The sequence below is a fragment of the Psammomys obesus genome, unplaced genomic scaffold, assembly GCF_907164565.1.
Source record: "Psammomys obesus unplaced genomic scaffold, mPsaObe1.curated_primary_1811, whole genome shotgun sequence".
Classification (NCBI taxonomy): domain Eukaryota; kingdom Metazoa; phylum Chordata; class Mammalia; order Rodentia; family Muridae; genus Psammomys; species Psammomys obesus.
Window position 1 is genome coordinate 29,501,952 of NW_026585797.1, and position 17,400 is coordinate 29,519,351.

The following is a 17,400-nucleotide window of genomic DNA, read 5'->3' on the forward strand; positions in this document are numbered from 1 at the left end:
ATTTCCCTATTTGGTGTCTGTCTGGTTGATCTGTCCCTTGATGAGAGTGGGGTGTTGAAGTCTCCCACTATTAAGGTATTAGGATCAATGTATGATTTAAGCTTTAATATTGTTTCATTTACGAATGTAGGTGCTCTTGTATTTGGGGCATAGATATTCAAAATTGTGATGTCCTCTTGGTGGATTTTTCCTTTGATGAGAATATAGTGGCCCTCCTTATCTTTTTTGATTAACTTGGGTTGAAAGTCTATTTTATTAGATATTAGGATGGCTACTCCAGCTTGTTTTCTGGAACCATTTGCTTGAAAAACATTTTTCCAGCCCTTTACTCTGAGGTAGTGTTTATCTTTGTTGCATAGGTGTGTTTCTTGGATGCAACAGAATGTTGGGTCCTGTTTCCGTAACCATTCTGTTAGCCTGTGTCTTTTTATTGGTGAGTTGAGTCCATTAATATTGATAGATAATATTGACCAATGCATGTTAGTTCCTTTTGTAATGGAGTCGATGATCTTACCTTGTTTCATTGCTTGTTTTCTTTTCATTTTTGTTGGGACATTATCTGTATGCCCTGTTTTCTTGGGTGAATTCGTTTTCTTTGGATTGGAGTTTTCCTTCTAGTATCTTCTGTAGGGTTGGTTTGCTGTATAGATATTGCGTAAATTTAGTTTTGTCATGGAATATTTTGTTTTCTCCATCTATGTTGATTGAAAGCTTTGCAGGGTATAGTAGTCTCGGTTGACATTTGTGATCTCTTAGAGTCTCCATGATGCTTGCCCAGGCCCTTCTGGCTTTCATAGTTTCTGATGAGAAGTCTGGTGTGATTCTGATAGGTCTACCTTCATATTTTACTTGGCCTTTTTCCCTTGCTGCTTTTAATATCTTTTCTTTGTTCTGTAGATTTAGTGTTTTGACTATGATGTGACGTGATGTGTTTCTTTTCTGGTCTAGTCTATTTGGTGTTCTGTAGGCCTCTTGTATATTTATGGACATCTCTTTCTTTAAGTTGGGAAAATTTTCTTCTATGATTTTTTTGAAAATATTTTCTGGACCTTGGAGCCTGGAGTCTTCTTTTTCATCAATTCCTATTATTCTTAGTTTTTGTCTTTTCATAGCATCCTTGATTTCTTGGATATTTTGTGATTGGAATTTTTCTGATTTTACTTTTTCTTTGAGAGAAGTATCAATTTCTGCAAGTGTGTCTTCAGCTCCAGAGATTCTCTCTTCCATCTCTTGTATTCTGTTGGTGATGCTTATTTTTGTGGTTCCTGATCTTTTCTCCAAGTTCTCCAGCTCAAGAGTTTTCTCATTTTGTGTTTTCTTTATTGATTCTAATTCTGTTTTCATGCCTTGCACCATTTCTTTCATGTGTTTGAATTTGGATTTCTGTCTCTCTACGATGGACTCTATTTCTTTGTTCATTTCCTTTTTGTATGCCACTAATTTTTTCTCTACTTGTGCCTCTATTTGTTTGGCTATGTTTGCCTGTGTTTCTTTAAGGGTTTTGTCTATTTCTTCTTTCTTTACCTCCAATTGACTGGCCAACTCTTTGAAAGATTTGTTCATTTCCTCCTTATGAGCCTCAAATAATTGAGCAAGCATGGCTTTAAGGTCATTTTCCTGTGCTTCTGATGAATTGGAGTATCCATCGATTTTGGGGTTTGCTGGTGAAGTCATGATGTCCTGATTTATGTTGGAAATGTTCTTTCGCCTACCCCTGGCCATTGGCTTATCTGAGACCTTCCCTGTTTGTTTTTGGATTCTGCCGATCAGACTGCTACTGTCTCTCTCTCGAGTCTGGAGAATTCTTCAGGAAGTTGAGAGGACTAGCTGAGGACTAGCTGTACTTACAGGCAGGACACTTGGCAGAGATCGGCGTATCTGGGCTGTCTGCTCTCTGGTTTGGCCCTGCTCCTTTGATGTGCTCCGCCAGTTCCGTGCTGCTGTCACTGCCAGGTTATGAGGTCTTGCTGCAGCTGGAGATTTCAGGGTGGTCACGTCAGTGGGAATCGGGGTAATCAGCCTTTCTGTTCTCTGGTTTGGCCCTGGTTAGTCTTAAACTGGAGGGCTGATGTGCCCCGCCAGCTCAGTGCTGCTCCGCCGCCAGGTTAGAAAGTCCCGCTGTAACTGGAGACTGGGTTGCTAGTCCAGATGCTTTCTGGGAAGTCCTGGGGTCTCTTTACTGTGCTCTCGAAGCTTCGGAGGCTCAGTGCCTGGTGTGTCTAGCTTGTATGGCGTTTCTGTCTGGTTTTGGTGAGTATATAGCGTATTCTCTGTCACTGTGGGATTGGGCGGGCCGTACCGTCAGTGATGGCGCTCCTGCAGAGCTAGTATGGCGTCTAGCAGACTCGGGCCCTGGGAGGATGGTGCAGCCGCCACGCGTGAATCTGGGGCTCCGAGACACAGTACTGCTGGCCTTTGCCGATAAAGGGCTTGGGGCTCCACCTCAGTGGCTGCAGGCCCCAGGCAGTTAGGTCTGCGCTGAGAAAGGCGAGTCCGCTGTGCTGAGGAGGAGGGAGGTCTGGGGGAGGGGAGTGCAGAGAGATCAAAGGATCGTTTCTCACCTTCCCCAAACAAGTCCCTGGGTGACCTGAGACCAAGGTTTTCACCTCCTGCGATGTTCCCTGTTGTTTAGAAAGTCTCTCCGTTGTTTCCCTGGCTTCAGAAGTTCTTCCACTCATCAACTCAGAACTTTATCTCTTCCACAGCTCGGAAACTGTGTGTGCTAGTCGCCATCTTGGCTCCGCCCCTCTGCATCCATCTTCTATCTGCTGTCTTATCTTTTAATTATCTACCTGCCAATCATAGAAATGTGTTTTAGGCATTTCTTGCCTTGTTGCTGCCTGACTCCAGTTCTTTACATGCCTAACCATCTTTACCTGTCCCTAGCTTCTTCATAACTGAAATCTTCCTCTGTATTTTTCTTCTCAGCATATGTCTTAGATTAAAGGCCCTTTTGGATGATCAAGATTTTCAAACTTAATTCTCTCTGAAAATACTCCTTTTTCAAAAAGACCAACATTTAGAAGTTCTGGGGATTAGGGCACTGACAGACTTTGAGGAAGGTGGTATTTAACTTACTATACAGAGACATGGCCTTTTCTTCTACTCCCCACTATGAAAAGTCTGAAGGTTGACTAGATTTATTTTCATCATTGGGTAACCACTAGCAATCTACGCTCGGAAGGTGTGGTTTAGGGACCCTTATTGACACATTTCTTACCCTGTACTACTCAGTACATAGAACCAGTCAGATGGCATTAGTGTGACCACTGGACAGCATGAACACAGCAGGCCCTCACATGTGAGCCGGCCTATACAGAATTCCTCTTTGCTTATCTAGCTGTGGTTGTGGTCTGACTGCTAGCTTACTGAATATATTCTTAACAAAGACAGTATCCTTTGGAAGAGGATTTCTGCAGACTGTTTGCCAGTTCTGAGCTTAAATTGGCTTGCTGCTGGATCAATTTGATTTAAGAAGCTGATTCCTTGCTTGACATGCTGTGGTGCTTAGAAACCAAAGCTCTTCATAAGGAAGGCTTCCCAGGAGCCCCGCTTTCTTCCCTAGGTGGCAATACATCAATGTAATCCTCTTTGAAGAAGAAATTATTTACTATAACATTTGTTCTCCGAACAAATACATTATCACTGATAGATTGCTTTAGTCTTTCCTTCCATCAGCTTGTTGTTGGTAATACCATCTCTTCTGATCATTTTATTCATCCTAATCTACTACTTAGATTCAGAGCCACAACTTCAGTTCTCCCAGGTGTTACCAGTTGTCACTATGCTTTGCTTTGTATTTAGATAGCCATGCAGATCTGTGTTAACTGATGAAGACAGTGATGGGGCAGCTGTAGAGAATATGACTTTGCAGCTGGGGATATGAATGTGAGTTATATAGTTAAGTTCATCACATGGTGATTGGAACAAAATGTGCCCACCTTAGAAGACTGTAGACTACAGTGATAGACCTTTTAAAAAATGAGTCTTTTTATTCTCCATTATTTATTAATATTTTAATAGAATTTACCAAAATGTATATTAGTTATGCAATCCTACAAAATATTCCTAAATTTGTAAATGTATACATGTATGTAAAAGGTAGTATATATGGTATATATGAGATAGTATCCATCCATACATATATATCAATGAGATGGGATCTTCTGTAGCTCAGGCTGGTCTTAAACTTGCAATAAACCCAACTTCTGGTCCATTGCCTCCACCTCCCCAGTTCAGGGATCATAGGCATGAGCCATCACGCTTAGTTTTTGTCATGTTGAGAATCAAACCTAGGACTTGGTACATGCTAGGAGACACTCTACCAACTGTGCTATCTCCCTAGCCCAATACATGCATTTTTGAGTGCTGAGCCTTAGATCTTACTAGGATTAGTTTACCCTGTCCATTTTTTCCTGTGCTTTCATTAGTATTTTTCAAGTATATTCTGAGTTATAAACCAAATATACTTGGTTTATTTGTCTTCGTTTCTTTTCATTGAGACATAGTCTCACGCTGTAGTCCAGGGTAGGCCAGAGCTCACTATATAGCCCGGGCTAGTTTCACACTCAAGGCATCCTTCTTCCTTAACCTCTTGAGTGCTGGGATTATATGTATGGGTCATGACATCCAGGCAGCAGGCAAAGTTTTAAAGAAAAGCTTTAAAACTTTAGAGATGGTTGTATCAGCAGATAAAATGATGTGGTTTTTGAGGTCTGGCTACATAATGGGAAATATAGAAGAATGTCAAGAATATTAATGCTGGAGTGTCACCCGTAGGCTTCATGCCTTAATTGCTCATAAGTAGATCAATCTCACTGTCCTTTTATCTATTGATTATCTGTTTGTCACTCATCTATATTTGTTTCCTAGATGATGACAGTATTCTTCCAGGACTGTAAAATGATGATTTGCACACACTAAGGAGGCTATTAACATAGTCTCAAATAGCTACTAGTTAAAAACATTCAGATTGACTGTTTTTACTTCACATTTTATATTTAGATTTTATATTTGCTTATAAGAGTAGTTTATATTTCGGGTACTTCTATCATTATTTTATTGAACATACAGTCTGCTTGCCAGTTTGAAAGTTAGGTGTATACATTATGGTTCTCTCTTTGGGGGTGAAAATTGAACTCAGTTTAGAAACTTTTGCCACATAATGCTTAGGCCTCGTATAGGCCACTAAGTTCACAAACTCTAGGATGGGTCCGGGCAGCTCTGACCCCAACTCATCATGACTTCCAGCTAGTTCCAGTGTGAGTCCACATTTTAGAGTCACAAATCTAAATGGATATTTATTGCTTTAATCAATTTGAATAGCTTGTGTTAAGTCGAATCTCAGTGTTTCTTTGTTATTTTTAGGATATAATCGATAGGCTTATCATTTTGAACTCTGAAGCTAAGATTCGTTCTTTACTGAATTATGAACAATCACACATCTTTGGTCTAAGGTAAGCTACTAAATTTAAGAATATTTTACAAATTGCAGGAATTAAGCATTTTTTCTTTATACATTTTGTGTGACTATGTTATGAATGTACGTGTGTGGGAGGTGGCACATGTGCATACGGAGGTAAGTTTGACGTCACATGTCCTTCTCAGTTGCTTTCTTCTTTATTGAGACAGCATCTGTCAGTAGACCTAAACCTCACAGGTTGAGATGGTTGGCTGGCCAGTGAGATCTGGGGAATCTGCCTGTCTCTGTCTGACTGCACTGAGGCTGCAGGAGAGTGCCTGACCTCTGTGTGACTACTTGGGATCAGGCTCAGCTCCTCATGTTTGTACAACAAGCACTTTATCCACTGATCCATCTCCACAGCCGGATTCTATATATTTCTAAAACGTGCTTGAATGGGTTAATTTAAAGATCGTATTTGAAGATAGCCTGTCATTCTATCACATTATAATAAAAGCAAGTGATAGCATTTTGGTTTTGCTACTGGAGCCTTTGTCTGAGTTTAGGTTCTGTATCATTAGTGGCTGTCACCTCTGCTCAGTGTACAGGGTCACATCAAGGACTGTTTTCGTTGAGTTTTCTTAGGAGTCACAGGAAGATTCTCTCGGCTGGTTTGTGATTAGACCCTTGCCATGATAAAGGCTTGAACAGGACTAGACATGGATTGTTGATCTTGAGACCCAGATTTTGATCCATGGTATTGATCATTAATCCTCGAGGCTGAAAACTTCCTGGTTAAGTTCATACTCCTTGACATTTTATTTAGTTCAAAAGGAGAAGAGTGCAGATTTGGCAGGGATACAGAGACTGAGGAATCCTCAGTATTTTGCTCATATGTGTATGTGTAGCTTGCCTTCCCACCAAAAACATGACTGCCTTGAAAAGCAGCTGAATTAAAGAGAATTTTTGTTTTGATGGGTTCATGATTTTCCTTGGTAGTAGCAAAGTAGCTTTCTTAGGCTTGAAGAAGGCCAGTGATAATGTGCTGCCTAAGAAATATAGAGTATGTCCTTCTAAAAATAGTCCTCTCTGCTAGAAGTGTGTTTCATAGCTCTAGACCTTTACCTTCTTACTTTTGCTATTCATTTCATTAATAGCTAAGTTTTTTGACTTTGTTAGAAGATGTTAAATAGCTGCAGCTATCAAAGTTTTTTGGATATTGTGCCCTTTATCTCAAATCGCGTTTTCACATTAAAATTTAACTTTTGATTTGGGACATCACATAGCAAGAAGAAACAGGGGATTGTAGATTTGGAAAAAAAAATTTGAATAGAATTCTTTTGTATTTTGAGTAATTGTAGATAGATTTTAGTTTCTTATTATATGCTAAGGAAATACCTTTTCATTCCTGTATATTTCTTTTAAAGTTTATGTGTATTTATTTAGTGCGTGGGTTCGTATATACTATGACGTGTGTGGGGGTCAGGGGACAGTTTGTGAGAATTGGTTCTGTTGGATGAAACTCAGATAATCAGGCTTGGTGGCTTCACCTCCTAAGCTGTGTTCCCACCTTTTCCTCACCCTCTCCCGCTACCTTACATTTTTTTTTTTTTTTGTGATATTTTCTCCAACTCTTCTTAAGGAAAAAGATTCCTAGAATTTTGTTGTTATATAAAAGAATATAAAAATGAAAGCTTGCAATAAAGTGCTTTCTGTGTCCTTTCTTACACTATACAAATGGAGTCATTTGTCTTTTAGAAAGTGTACTGTCATGGCCTTGCTCATAGATAGAGTGGTGGTTTCATATAGGCTGCATCCTGGGCCCTCATGACTGTATATGTGTGTGAGGTGGAGCTGCAGTCACACAGCTGGAAAACGCAGGACACTCACATCAGCATCCTTACAGGGATGTGAGAATTACATATGAACCATGTCAAAACTTGATAGTCACAGTGCTAACAAATAACGCTTTGTGTGTTTTACTACTTGACTGGCTCTATTCTCTTTAATGTTTCACTATGAAACAAATGGTGCCAGGCCAGCAGTCTTCTCCACACTGCAGAGCAGTTCCCTACGTTACAGCCTTGGTCCTCAGAAAAAGTACTGGACGTAGAAAAAAGTTTGCATGTTAACATTGGGCTTTTTGAGAGGTTTTTTTTTTTTTAATTAGTGTTTTGCTCTTTTAAACATTAAAAATTATTTATGTTGTGCCTGTGCGCATATACCTGCATAAATGTATGCAGCACTGTATGTGTGCAGTGGATTAGGAGGCTAACCGAGGGTGTCAAATCCCTTGTCACTGGAATTTCAGATGTTTGTGGGTATGCTGGTTCAGGTCCTCCGCAAGCACATTCAGTTCTAACTACTGTGCCATCTCTCCAGCTTTTTTTGGTTTTGTTTTGTTTTAATAATTGAATTCATTATTTTTCTCCTTGGCTGTAACAAAATACCTGACAGAAACAAGGGAAGAAGGATTGAGTTTGGATCACAGTTTTAGGGCACGTTCTTTGGGAAAGAATGTCTTTGGGAAAGGCGTCGTGTCAGGGCTTGAGACAACTGTTCATCTTTTCAGCTAGGGAGCAGAGAAAGATGAATGCTGCTGTTCAGGTGGCTGTCTGCTTTTTATGAGTGAACCTCCAGCCTGTGGAAACAGAGAGTGTCTAAATGTCAGTGAACACAGTCTAGAAAACCCATCCCGGGCATGCTCATAGGCTCATCTCTTGAGAGATTCTAGAGCCTGCCAAGTTGAGAGTGAATGTGAACCATCATAATCATAAACTTATTTTGATACATTTTCATTGTCTCATTCAGTTGTCCCTTTGAAGGAAATGGTTGAAGTCAGTTCCATCCACTGATTAGGGTTCACAGGTCTCTTGTGGCAGACCTTGGCTTCCCATTGGGCCTGAAACTTCTGCCTCTTTGTGTCTTGGAATTTTACTTGGATCTTTCCTTCTTACAGCCACAGTATAAGATTTAATATATCAAAAATTGAACTCTAGGCCCTCCTATTCCTCCCATAAAAGTAAACAAAATGAATCTTTTGTTTCTGTCTCATTAAGCAGCTCATCCATCTCTTTAGTTGCTTTAGTTTGAAAGTTATCTTATTTTTTCATTGTTTTTCAAACAGTAATTTATCTTTATTATAAATAAATTAACCAATATGGGAAATTAAGTATAATAAATTAAGTGAAATTCCTCTTAATTCACAGTGTCATTATTAACACTGAAGTAAATTATTCTAGACATTACTGTATGCACATGCAGGCAGCAGTATGCATATGTAGAAATAAATTCAGCTATGAAGATGGAATCAAGAGTGCCACTTTAAATTCTAACTGAATTCTACTGGAAGTTAAAGACACCCTAGCGAGAAGGAAGAAATTGCTGAATTTCAAATAACTTTTTTTCTCACTTCAGTAAGTGCTTTCTTCAGGATCCTTGTAAGGTTAAGAAATAAGATTATGTAAAATCCTTCAAGAGATTTGACCATTATATTTCATTTTGAGACAGGATTGATTGGCTCTGCTATGAATGATGAAGACATTAATGCATCCACTGGCCTCCTGCTTCTCTTGTCTCTGTCTTAGTCTGTTTTATGTTGTTGTAACAAAATCCCTGAGGTGGGTAATTATGAAGCATCTTCTTTGCTCCGAGAATCTTATGGCTGGAAGATCTGAACAGTATGGCACTCTTGTCCAAGCCACAAGCTCCAGCTGTTCAGAGTTCATGTGGCAGGAACAAAGCTGGAGGGATTCTGAACCAGACTCGTTCTTTTTATTACAATTATTACAATAAAACTGACCAGGGTCTGATGGGAACTGAAAGGGCCTGTGGGGAACTCAGTTTTGAAGGTGACATCGCATTGAATTAATCACCTTACTCTAGTCCCTACCTTTAAACGTTCTACCACTTATCAAGCTACTACAAAATTAATCCTTGGGCAGTGTGTTCAACCTACACCTAAATGATAGTATGGACCATGAGCCTCTCCTCTCCCACCACTATGTTAGAAGTTAGCTGCTTTGCCTACTTTTGACCTTGCTTTCATGAATCAGAGGCCAACCTTTCTTTATCTGAGAGGGATTAAGCTGATCGGAGTGATAGGAGTTTCTCAGTATAGTGTCTTTTATATATAAACATAGTTATTATTATTGTTTTTTTTTTTTTTTAATAAAGGGTCTCTCTATGTAGACTAGGCTGGTGTCAAACTCACAGCAATCCACCTGCCTCAGTCTCCTGAGTAATTATGTGTAATTTCAAATTTTCCATTTTGGGGTCTAGAAAGGTTAGCTAATGGGTTAAGGGCATGGGCTGATTTTCCAGAAGACCTGGGTTCAATTTTCAGCACCAACATTGTAGATCATAACCACCTGTAACTCCAGTTCTTGGCAATCTAATGTCTTCTTCTGGCCTTCGTGGGCACTGGGCAGTACATGCACATGATGCACAGATCCATCCAAATATACATATTATATTTATATAATTTATATGTAATATGTATATATTATATATATGGACATATATATAAAACACCCATACACGAGATAAAATAATAAAAATTACTCTTTTCCATTTTGTGTATTCTGCCTCTGGTTACTGAACACTTGAAGAGCTGTGTTGTGTACAAGATGAAGGTTATCAATGGCAAGGAGATATGACATGGTTATTACTCTCTCCAACCCCATTGTCTACTGAGAGGCTTCATAAATTAAGAAAATGCTGAGGTAATTAATGCAGAAAAGAAACATTGATATTAAGCCTCCTTTCCTTTTCCCATTATGAAAATCGGAGCTAGACACATTTGGAGGGCTTTCTATATTCTGTGCCCTCCTCGTGTGTACATTGGTTCTTATTTGTTAACTAATACTCTGAGGAAGGCAGACTCCCACCTCCCTGAAGCACCCTGCTCATTAATTACTGCCTATGGCTTCCATAGTGTCTTCACTTTGCCCTGCACACACAAAATGTCCTGAAGGCAAAGCTTAGTGACAGACAGTAGGCCCCAGCCCCTTCCCTGTGTGACCCTTGCCTTTAAGGTTACTCTCAGAGATTGATTCTGAACTTTACTTGTCTACCCAGTTGCTCAAACACTTTCTAAAATATTTATTTGTAAGAGCTATTGGTCAATTAATAGAATTGCCTGAAAACTTTAATCTTTCTCAAGGCTTAGCAATTTAGTTTTAGCCATCTGTAGTATTTAGAGAACTATGTTTTTCTTAGGATGTCTTATTTCAATATAAAACTGCTTATTTCATGGTAAAGAAAAATTACAGCATCATTTGGTATTGTTTTCATTATATCAGATTGCAAATTAAATTTTAGTCTGTAAAATTGTTTTTTTAGATTCATATCTTTCATAGTAATTAAGTATACATCTAAACTTAACATAGTGTAAACTGTTAATGTAATTCTCCTAAACTTTGTGTCCTTTGCTCATATTAAGACTGTAATATCTAATATCAAATTATGTCAGTTCTCTTCAAAACAAAACTAGGGAATCTACTTTGTTCAACAGCTTACGCGTTATTGGTTTTCTTTTTATTTTACATCTATCCGTCAATAGCAAATTTTGTATAAGAATAGTGAAGCATTATAAATACTTAGTTGTTTTCAAACAAGACACAAATGCTTTATTTATATCACCAAGAATGTTTCACAGAAAGAAAACGTTTACAAATTCTGTAGTTGCAAATTCTCTCTTGCTGTCAATATTTATTTTCCCCTAAAATAATTTGAGATTGCCAAGTGTCCAAATATGAACTCGTATGTGCTGAACAGAGTCCTCCAATCTCATCACATTAGAAGAGTCTTCAGAAACATTTTGCTGGATATGGAGAAAACTAAACAACATGGCTGTTGCTAACAATGTCCTGTGATGTCTACCAGCCTAGCCTATGTATACTTTAATGAATGTTCCCTTTGAACACAGCAGTGCTGCTTCTGCTATCACACAAGCCTGTGCGATAGCATCTTGTTGTTGTTTTCTAAATAAGCAACTAACCTCCCTCCAGGCATGACACCCACCCACAGCTCAGGAAGTAATTCTTAACAAAAATAACTACAGTATGTGACCAACTCAAGTACCCAAGTCTGCCCACTCTCTGGCAAGGTGGGCCCACCTACAACACAAAACACAAAACTTGGTGGAGCAGCTGTGCTTACAGAGCCATCAAAACTTTAACAGATTGTCCTGGGGTTCTTGCTGCTATAGTGCGCCTCACAGGCAGAGACATAAGCTGACTCCAGGAAGAAGTCGGCCTGGTACTCTGCTAAGAATCTCAGAAAGAGATCCAGGTGCTTCAGTAATGCCTTCAGATTCCTCTCGGAGAAAGACATCTTTCCAAGAATCTCTGGAAGTTTCACAAACAGTCGCAGTAAATGTTGGGCCCCATAAATGTAGGAGGGGGGAGGTGGCTGGTGTCCTGGGGGGTAGTTGTCTGGCACAAGCTTCCAGGACAAGATCTCATTTATTTCCTCAGTTGTCCCTTCAAAGCCAGCGAACAGAGCATTCCCTTCCTTCCCTGGAGTCAGAGGAATGGGGGAGAGTGCTGAGCCGTGCACAGGTGTCCTTTGCAAGTGCGGGAACAGCTTGGGCACACTGCGCTTGCCCTGAGGTGAGACCCGGTCATCAGATGGCCAGTGGCCATGGCCACTGTGGCGCGTGGACCGCCTGGGAGCCCGCAGAGCCTCCGCCTCCGCCTTGCGCCTCTTGGGGGCGGTGGGCCCGGCCGCGGGCTGGCTCTCCGAGGGCTGAGGTGTAGCCGGGCCGGGCCAGGGCGCCTCCTGGCTCCTGCCAGCATCGGTGGCCCTCTCCTCCGTGGGGAAGAAGAAGGTGGAGGAAGTCACCATTTCATACTGGGCCTGTTCCTGGGGGTAGAGCAGCACCAAGGGGAGCGCGTGGTCGAAGGTGATGCGCAGCCCGTCCGCCATCTCCCTGCACAGGCCCACACTCCTCTCGGGCGCGGCGCGCGGGGGCTGCGGCCGGCGGTCCCCCGAGGCCAGCGCGCCCGCCGAGAAGTGGCGCACGTAGCACTCGAGGATGGCCCCCACGTTGGTCTGGCAAGGCAGCCGCACCAACCGCCGCCTGCGGTTGATGTAGTAACAGTCGTCCGCCAGCCGCTGCTGGAGCACTTCCGGGATGGGGATGCGGACGGCCCTTTCGTCCGGCTCCCTCCTCGAGTGCGGCTCCAGCTCCCGTCTGCCTTTAGGCTTTTGGTCTCCATCACCCTGTTCACTCACGTCCTCGTCCTTCTCGTCACCGTCGTCCTTAGGGCCGCAGCCCGGGGCGGTGTTCATGGCCAGCCTTCCCGACTGCCCGCAGCGCTTTCCCCTCCAGCCTGGGCTCCTCAGGCGGGGCTGCCGCCGCTCTGCCGGGTTCGCACTGTAACCTGAGACTTCATCTGCTCCCCGGAGCCGGAGGCTTTAGGCTGCCACCTCCCGTCTCAGCCACTCAAATGGAGCAGAGAGTCTGGAACTTTCTGCCAGTTTTATCTTTTCCCCGGCAACAATGTGACGATCTCAGATCTGCACAGCACTCGCGCCCTGGCGGGGTCAGGCTGGAAGCTCAGCACTTTTCTGAGTGGAACTGAAATTCCGTTTTTCTTAAGGACCAACCCCTTTATGACTTTAGGATAAAAGAGTAGAGTGCTGATTTTAGAAATAAATTTAGATTAGAGATTTTATTTTAACAGATAATAAACACAGTTAGGTGTTTAATCCATCAACCCACCTAATTATGTATTCCCAGGATCCCAGTTGCTAGTTAAATCCGATTAACTTAGTACTGAGACATAGTTAAATAACCTTATGAAAAATATTTTTAATATCAGGAATTAGTATATAATCTTGACTATAAATTCCTCATTTTTAAAATGTATGTACGTGCTTAATTCACACATTCTCATATTCACACCCAGTACTTTTTCTTCTTTGTAAATTTAAATGACCATCTTTTGCTAATTGATTAATCAGTAAATAAATGTTTCATGTTTATAAAAGAATTTATGAAAATTTTAATTAAAACCTGAAGATAAATCTGTGGACAACTATAATTTTTGTTTTACAACAAATTCTTAGAATTGGTGTTGGTGATGTTAAAGAATGGGCACATTTTCCAACTACATTTTTATCTACCCTCTTCCTTTATATGTCTCATAGTTTGTGACTGCATTATGCAAACTTGATGAAATTTATTGCTTTCATTCAGTTGTTCACTGATTCAGAAAATACTTGAGTCTCAACTAAGCACTATGCCTGATTAGATATTCTTTTTTTGTGTGTGTCTTTTGTGTTCTTTCTATTGGGGATTTATTTTTTGTCACTTTGCCAATTCTTTTTCTCCTTTACCATCTACCTTTTTAATTTTTCAGTTAGAAGACTTTTGTAGAGATAAGTCTTCAGTCCTCTGTCAATTCCTTGTTCAGTAGCTTTAATGAGTAGTTCTGGGTTTTTGTCTGCTCTTATTATTTATTTATTTATTTATTTACCTGCCTACCTATTTATTTAGTTAGTTAGTTAGTTTGTGTCTGTGTGTGTGTGTGTGTGTGTGTGTTTTCTGATACAGCAGACTTGCTACGTACCCCAGGCTAGCCAGCACCTGCCTTCACTGCCAGGTGTTGGGCATTACAGATGTGTTCCACTTCACCTGTCAATGATTGGCTCTTTAATAACCCTGTGTCTGTGTTCCCAGGCTTAAGCATTGCTTTGAGCACACACACACTGCTTCTGTTGAACATTCAGATTTGCAAAATATGTAAATTCATCAATACATATACATAACAAAAAGATGTAAATTCAGCATGCTCCTATTTATGTTTAAATATTTTGTAAAGTTGTATATTTACAAAAGCCCAAATTAAAGCGCAGCTGCAGAGGCCCCAGAGCCTTTCTGTAACTCAGATCTCCATTTGGTGAGAAGACCCCCCAAATCATCCCCTCCCACTTCAGGGCTCATGCAGAATCCCAGTGGCGAGCTGCCCCTGCCCCATTCCTTTTTCTACCAGAGATGCTCTGTAAATACTGAAAACTTGAAGCTCCAGACTTGTGTGCGTGGTTGGTGTGCACGGCTGCTCTTTTTATAACGTGTGTCCCACTTTTGGGTTTGGCTCTCAGGAAGGTAGGGAGTTTTCTCCAATGGTGTGGGAGGAAAACTTCCATTTCCAAGGAATGGAATGTGGTTAAGTAAGATATGTCTGCACACACAAGTACACGTAACATACAGATGTGCATTTATTTGATACATATATTCCACAGTATTTGATTAGAGTTCGGTAAGGCATGCTTTATAGGATTTATGATGGTGCGCCAATAACAGTTAAGTTATTGTTAAAAATGAATTAAAGCAGGAGAAAGTGGAAGAGAGAGAGAGAAGGGGCTTGAGCCTGCTCCCGGATGTAGGGTGAAATGGGAATGGGGGATGTGTGAGACTAGTGAGTGTACGGCATCAGGAGAAAGAGAACTTAGGTGATGTGTGGTAGTGTTAATCTTCAGCTTTTCCTATGCTAGTTTAGTAGGCTCCCTTTGTGTACGAGGCAGACAGTCTTCCTTGGTAGTTGTGTATAAAAATATATCACTGAGCCTCAGCATTCTGGCCTAGTTAGTGTGCAGAAGGCTTCTGGAGTCAGTGTTGACAGGGGCATACCATAGGGACTTAAAACGTGGGTGGTGGGGGCTGATTTGCCTTATATCACAACTATATTAAAACAGTCTCTTCTTGGGCTATTGTTTTGATCAGAGGTAGGCTATGCTAACTGTGACTATCAGAGCATACACAAAGAAATATTGGCATCTGCTGATAAACATTGGTACATTCTTTAGTTGTATGTAGCACTATAATGATAAACCAGACGCTTATAAATTACTATGACTGTCAAAGGAAACCTGTTGAGAACAGCTTTTGATTGTCTATATGAAAACCTTAGTTGGTATATTTGTGATTTTAATATACATATATAACATGATTCATAAAATGTCATCAGTTCAATCAAATTAATAATAATGTTATTTTCAAGCTAATTCTGAAAGTCTTAGGAGTCTGGATCGGACCCCAGTCTGGATCGGTATAGTTCTTCGCTCTAAATTTCTGACAGTATATTTTGATTTTTTCAGTTTTTCCTAAGAGCACCTTCACTTTGGTAGGTCCAGTTTCCAAGGTTCTCAGTCTTTCAACCAGGAAGAACTTTATTTCAGCTTTATAATGTAAACAAGAAAAACTTGTTTGGGGTGTAAACAGTTTATATGCCTTTGTCTTGTCTGTAAATGGTCTGAAACAAAAACTAACCTATTCAGTATTGCATTAAGGATAAAATTCAGGAAGGTGCAAAGAACTCTTTAAAATGTAATCTAGAGCTTAGAGCATTCATTTGTTGTTTTGTTCCATCTGAACAAAAGCAAAGAGCTTTTGTATATAAATTTTCTTTTCCCTGAAGAGCCTGTTCTTGTTTTGACAGAACACATAGAAAACATATTATTTTACAGTCTATATCAGCTCTCAACCTGTGGGTAAACCTCTATCTCCAAAAATATTTACATTAAAATTCATAAAAGAAGCAAAATTACAGTTAAGAGGTAGCACCTTAAATAACTTTTGGTTTAGGGTGGGTGGGTCACCACAACATGAGGAACTGTATTGCAGGGTTGAGCACTGGGCAGGGTCAGAACCACTTGTCTGTGTGATGTTGACTAAGCACTAGTTTTCATTTATTTTCATTAAGTAATAATTCAAATACTTTAAAAAATGAGCTAGTATGAGAAAGCTTTTAGGATGACAACTAATCCTTCGCCCTTCCCTTCCTACTCCCATATCCCACCCTGGAGAAGCTCCTGATTTCCACTCATTGAATTATTTCCTTTGGAACTTATATTTAGGTCTTTACATATTGTATTTATAACGCTGGCTTGATGTTTCAATTTCAGAATTTTTGTCTCTGGTTTTAGGGAGTTAGATGCTTAGAATTTAGATTTCCTCTGCTCTGCCTCCTTCACTATAGTTTTTATTACTTTCTTGATTAGATCATGCTTGAAGCCTTGTTATCATATTTGTATAAATATTTTTCATTGATGGGTTAAGTAGCTGTACAGGATGGCTGTATTATTCTTCCTACAACTTGATTTTCCTTTATTACCTGTATGATTTTTGTAGTTGCTTTTTTTTTTTTTTTTTGTATATATCTTCTACTCAGGTGTCTTGAGATTATTCTAAAACATAAACCATTCCTTCCCTGATACTTCATATGCCATGAAGATATAAGCATATGCACTGGTTCTAATTTAAGTTATTTTATTTTGGAACAATAAGATACTACCCCTAAAGTAGTTATTTTCAGATTTCTTTGAAAAATAGCTGACAAAAGTAGGACATGGAAAAAGTGAACTGTTTACTTCAGATGATATTAGTAATCTTGTAAAGCTGAGCTCTCTGGTTCCAGTACCTGTAATTCCCAACCCAATGCATTACAGAGGTTCTCATTACCATTATCCTGGTAACACACACACACACACACACACACACACACACACGGCACAGGCACGTATGCTCACACATCACTGCATTAATGACTTCTCCTATTGCAGTGACATAACAAACTCCTGATAGAAACAATCTAAAGAATGGATTCTCCTGGCCACAGTTTGAAGGTACCATCCACCATGGCAGATGATACGGCAGCAGGAGTGGTACTGTAGTAGCTGCTTACATTGCTTCAGGAAGCAATGTTATGGACACTGCTGCACAGTTCCCCTTTTCTTTTTTACGTATGTGGGACCCCAATCTATAGAATAGTATAGCTCACTTTAAGGTGGGTTTTCCCACCCAACCCAGTCTAGAAAGTCTAGAAAGTCCTTTATAGATATGGCCAGAAGTTTGTATCCTCCGTGACTCTAGAATCTGCTAAGTTCATAATCAATATAGCCATCATATGTACCGTCCTATTTTCTGGATCCCTCCCCTGTGTGGATGGAGCCATTTTCTAGATGAGAAAAGGTATGGGAGCAGAAGCTAA

At 40.3% G+C, this 17,400-nt stretch overlaps 2 protein-coding genes across 2 annotated transcripts in view; one reads left to right on the plus strand and one right to left on the minus strand.

Moving 5' to 3' along the window:
* Positions 1-17,400, plus strand: part of Tbc1d32 (TBC1 domain family member 32) — a 233,866-nt gene that overhangs the window by 120,390 nt on the left and 96,076 nt on the right. The window contains exon 22 of the mRNA XM_055599402.1: positions 5,368-5,456. Within this exon, the coding sequence (XP_055455377.1) occupies positions 5,368-5,456 (89 nt within the window). The remainder of the gene's footprint in view (positions 1-5,367; positions 5,457-17,400) is intronic.
* Positions 11,028-12,991, minus strand: LOC129670768 (male-specific lethal 3 homolog). The gene has a single exon (XM_055599403.1). The coding sequence runs from the start codon at positions 12,695-12,697 to the stop codon at positions 11,579-11,581; it is 1,119 nt and encodes a 372-aa protein (XP_055455378.1). The 5' UTR covers positions 12,698-12,991; the 3' UTR covers positions 11,028-11,578.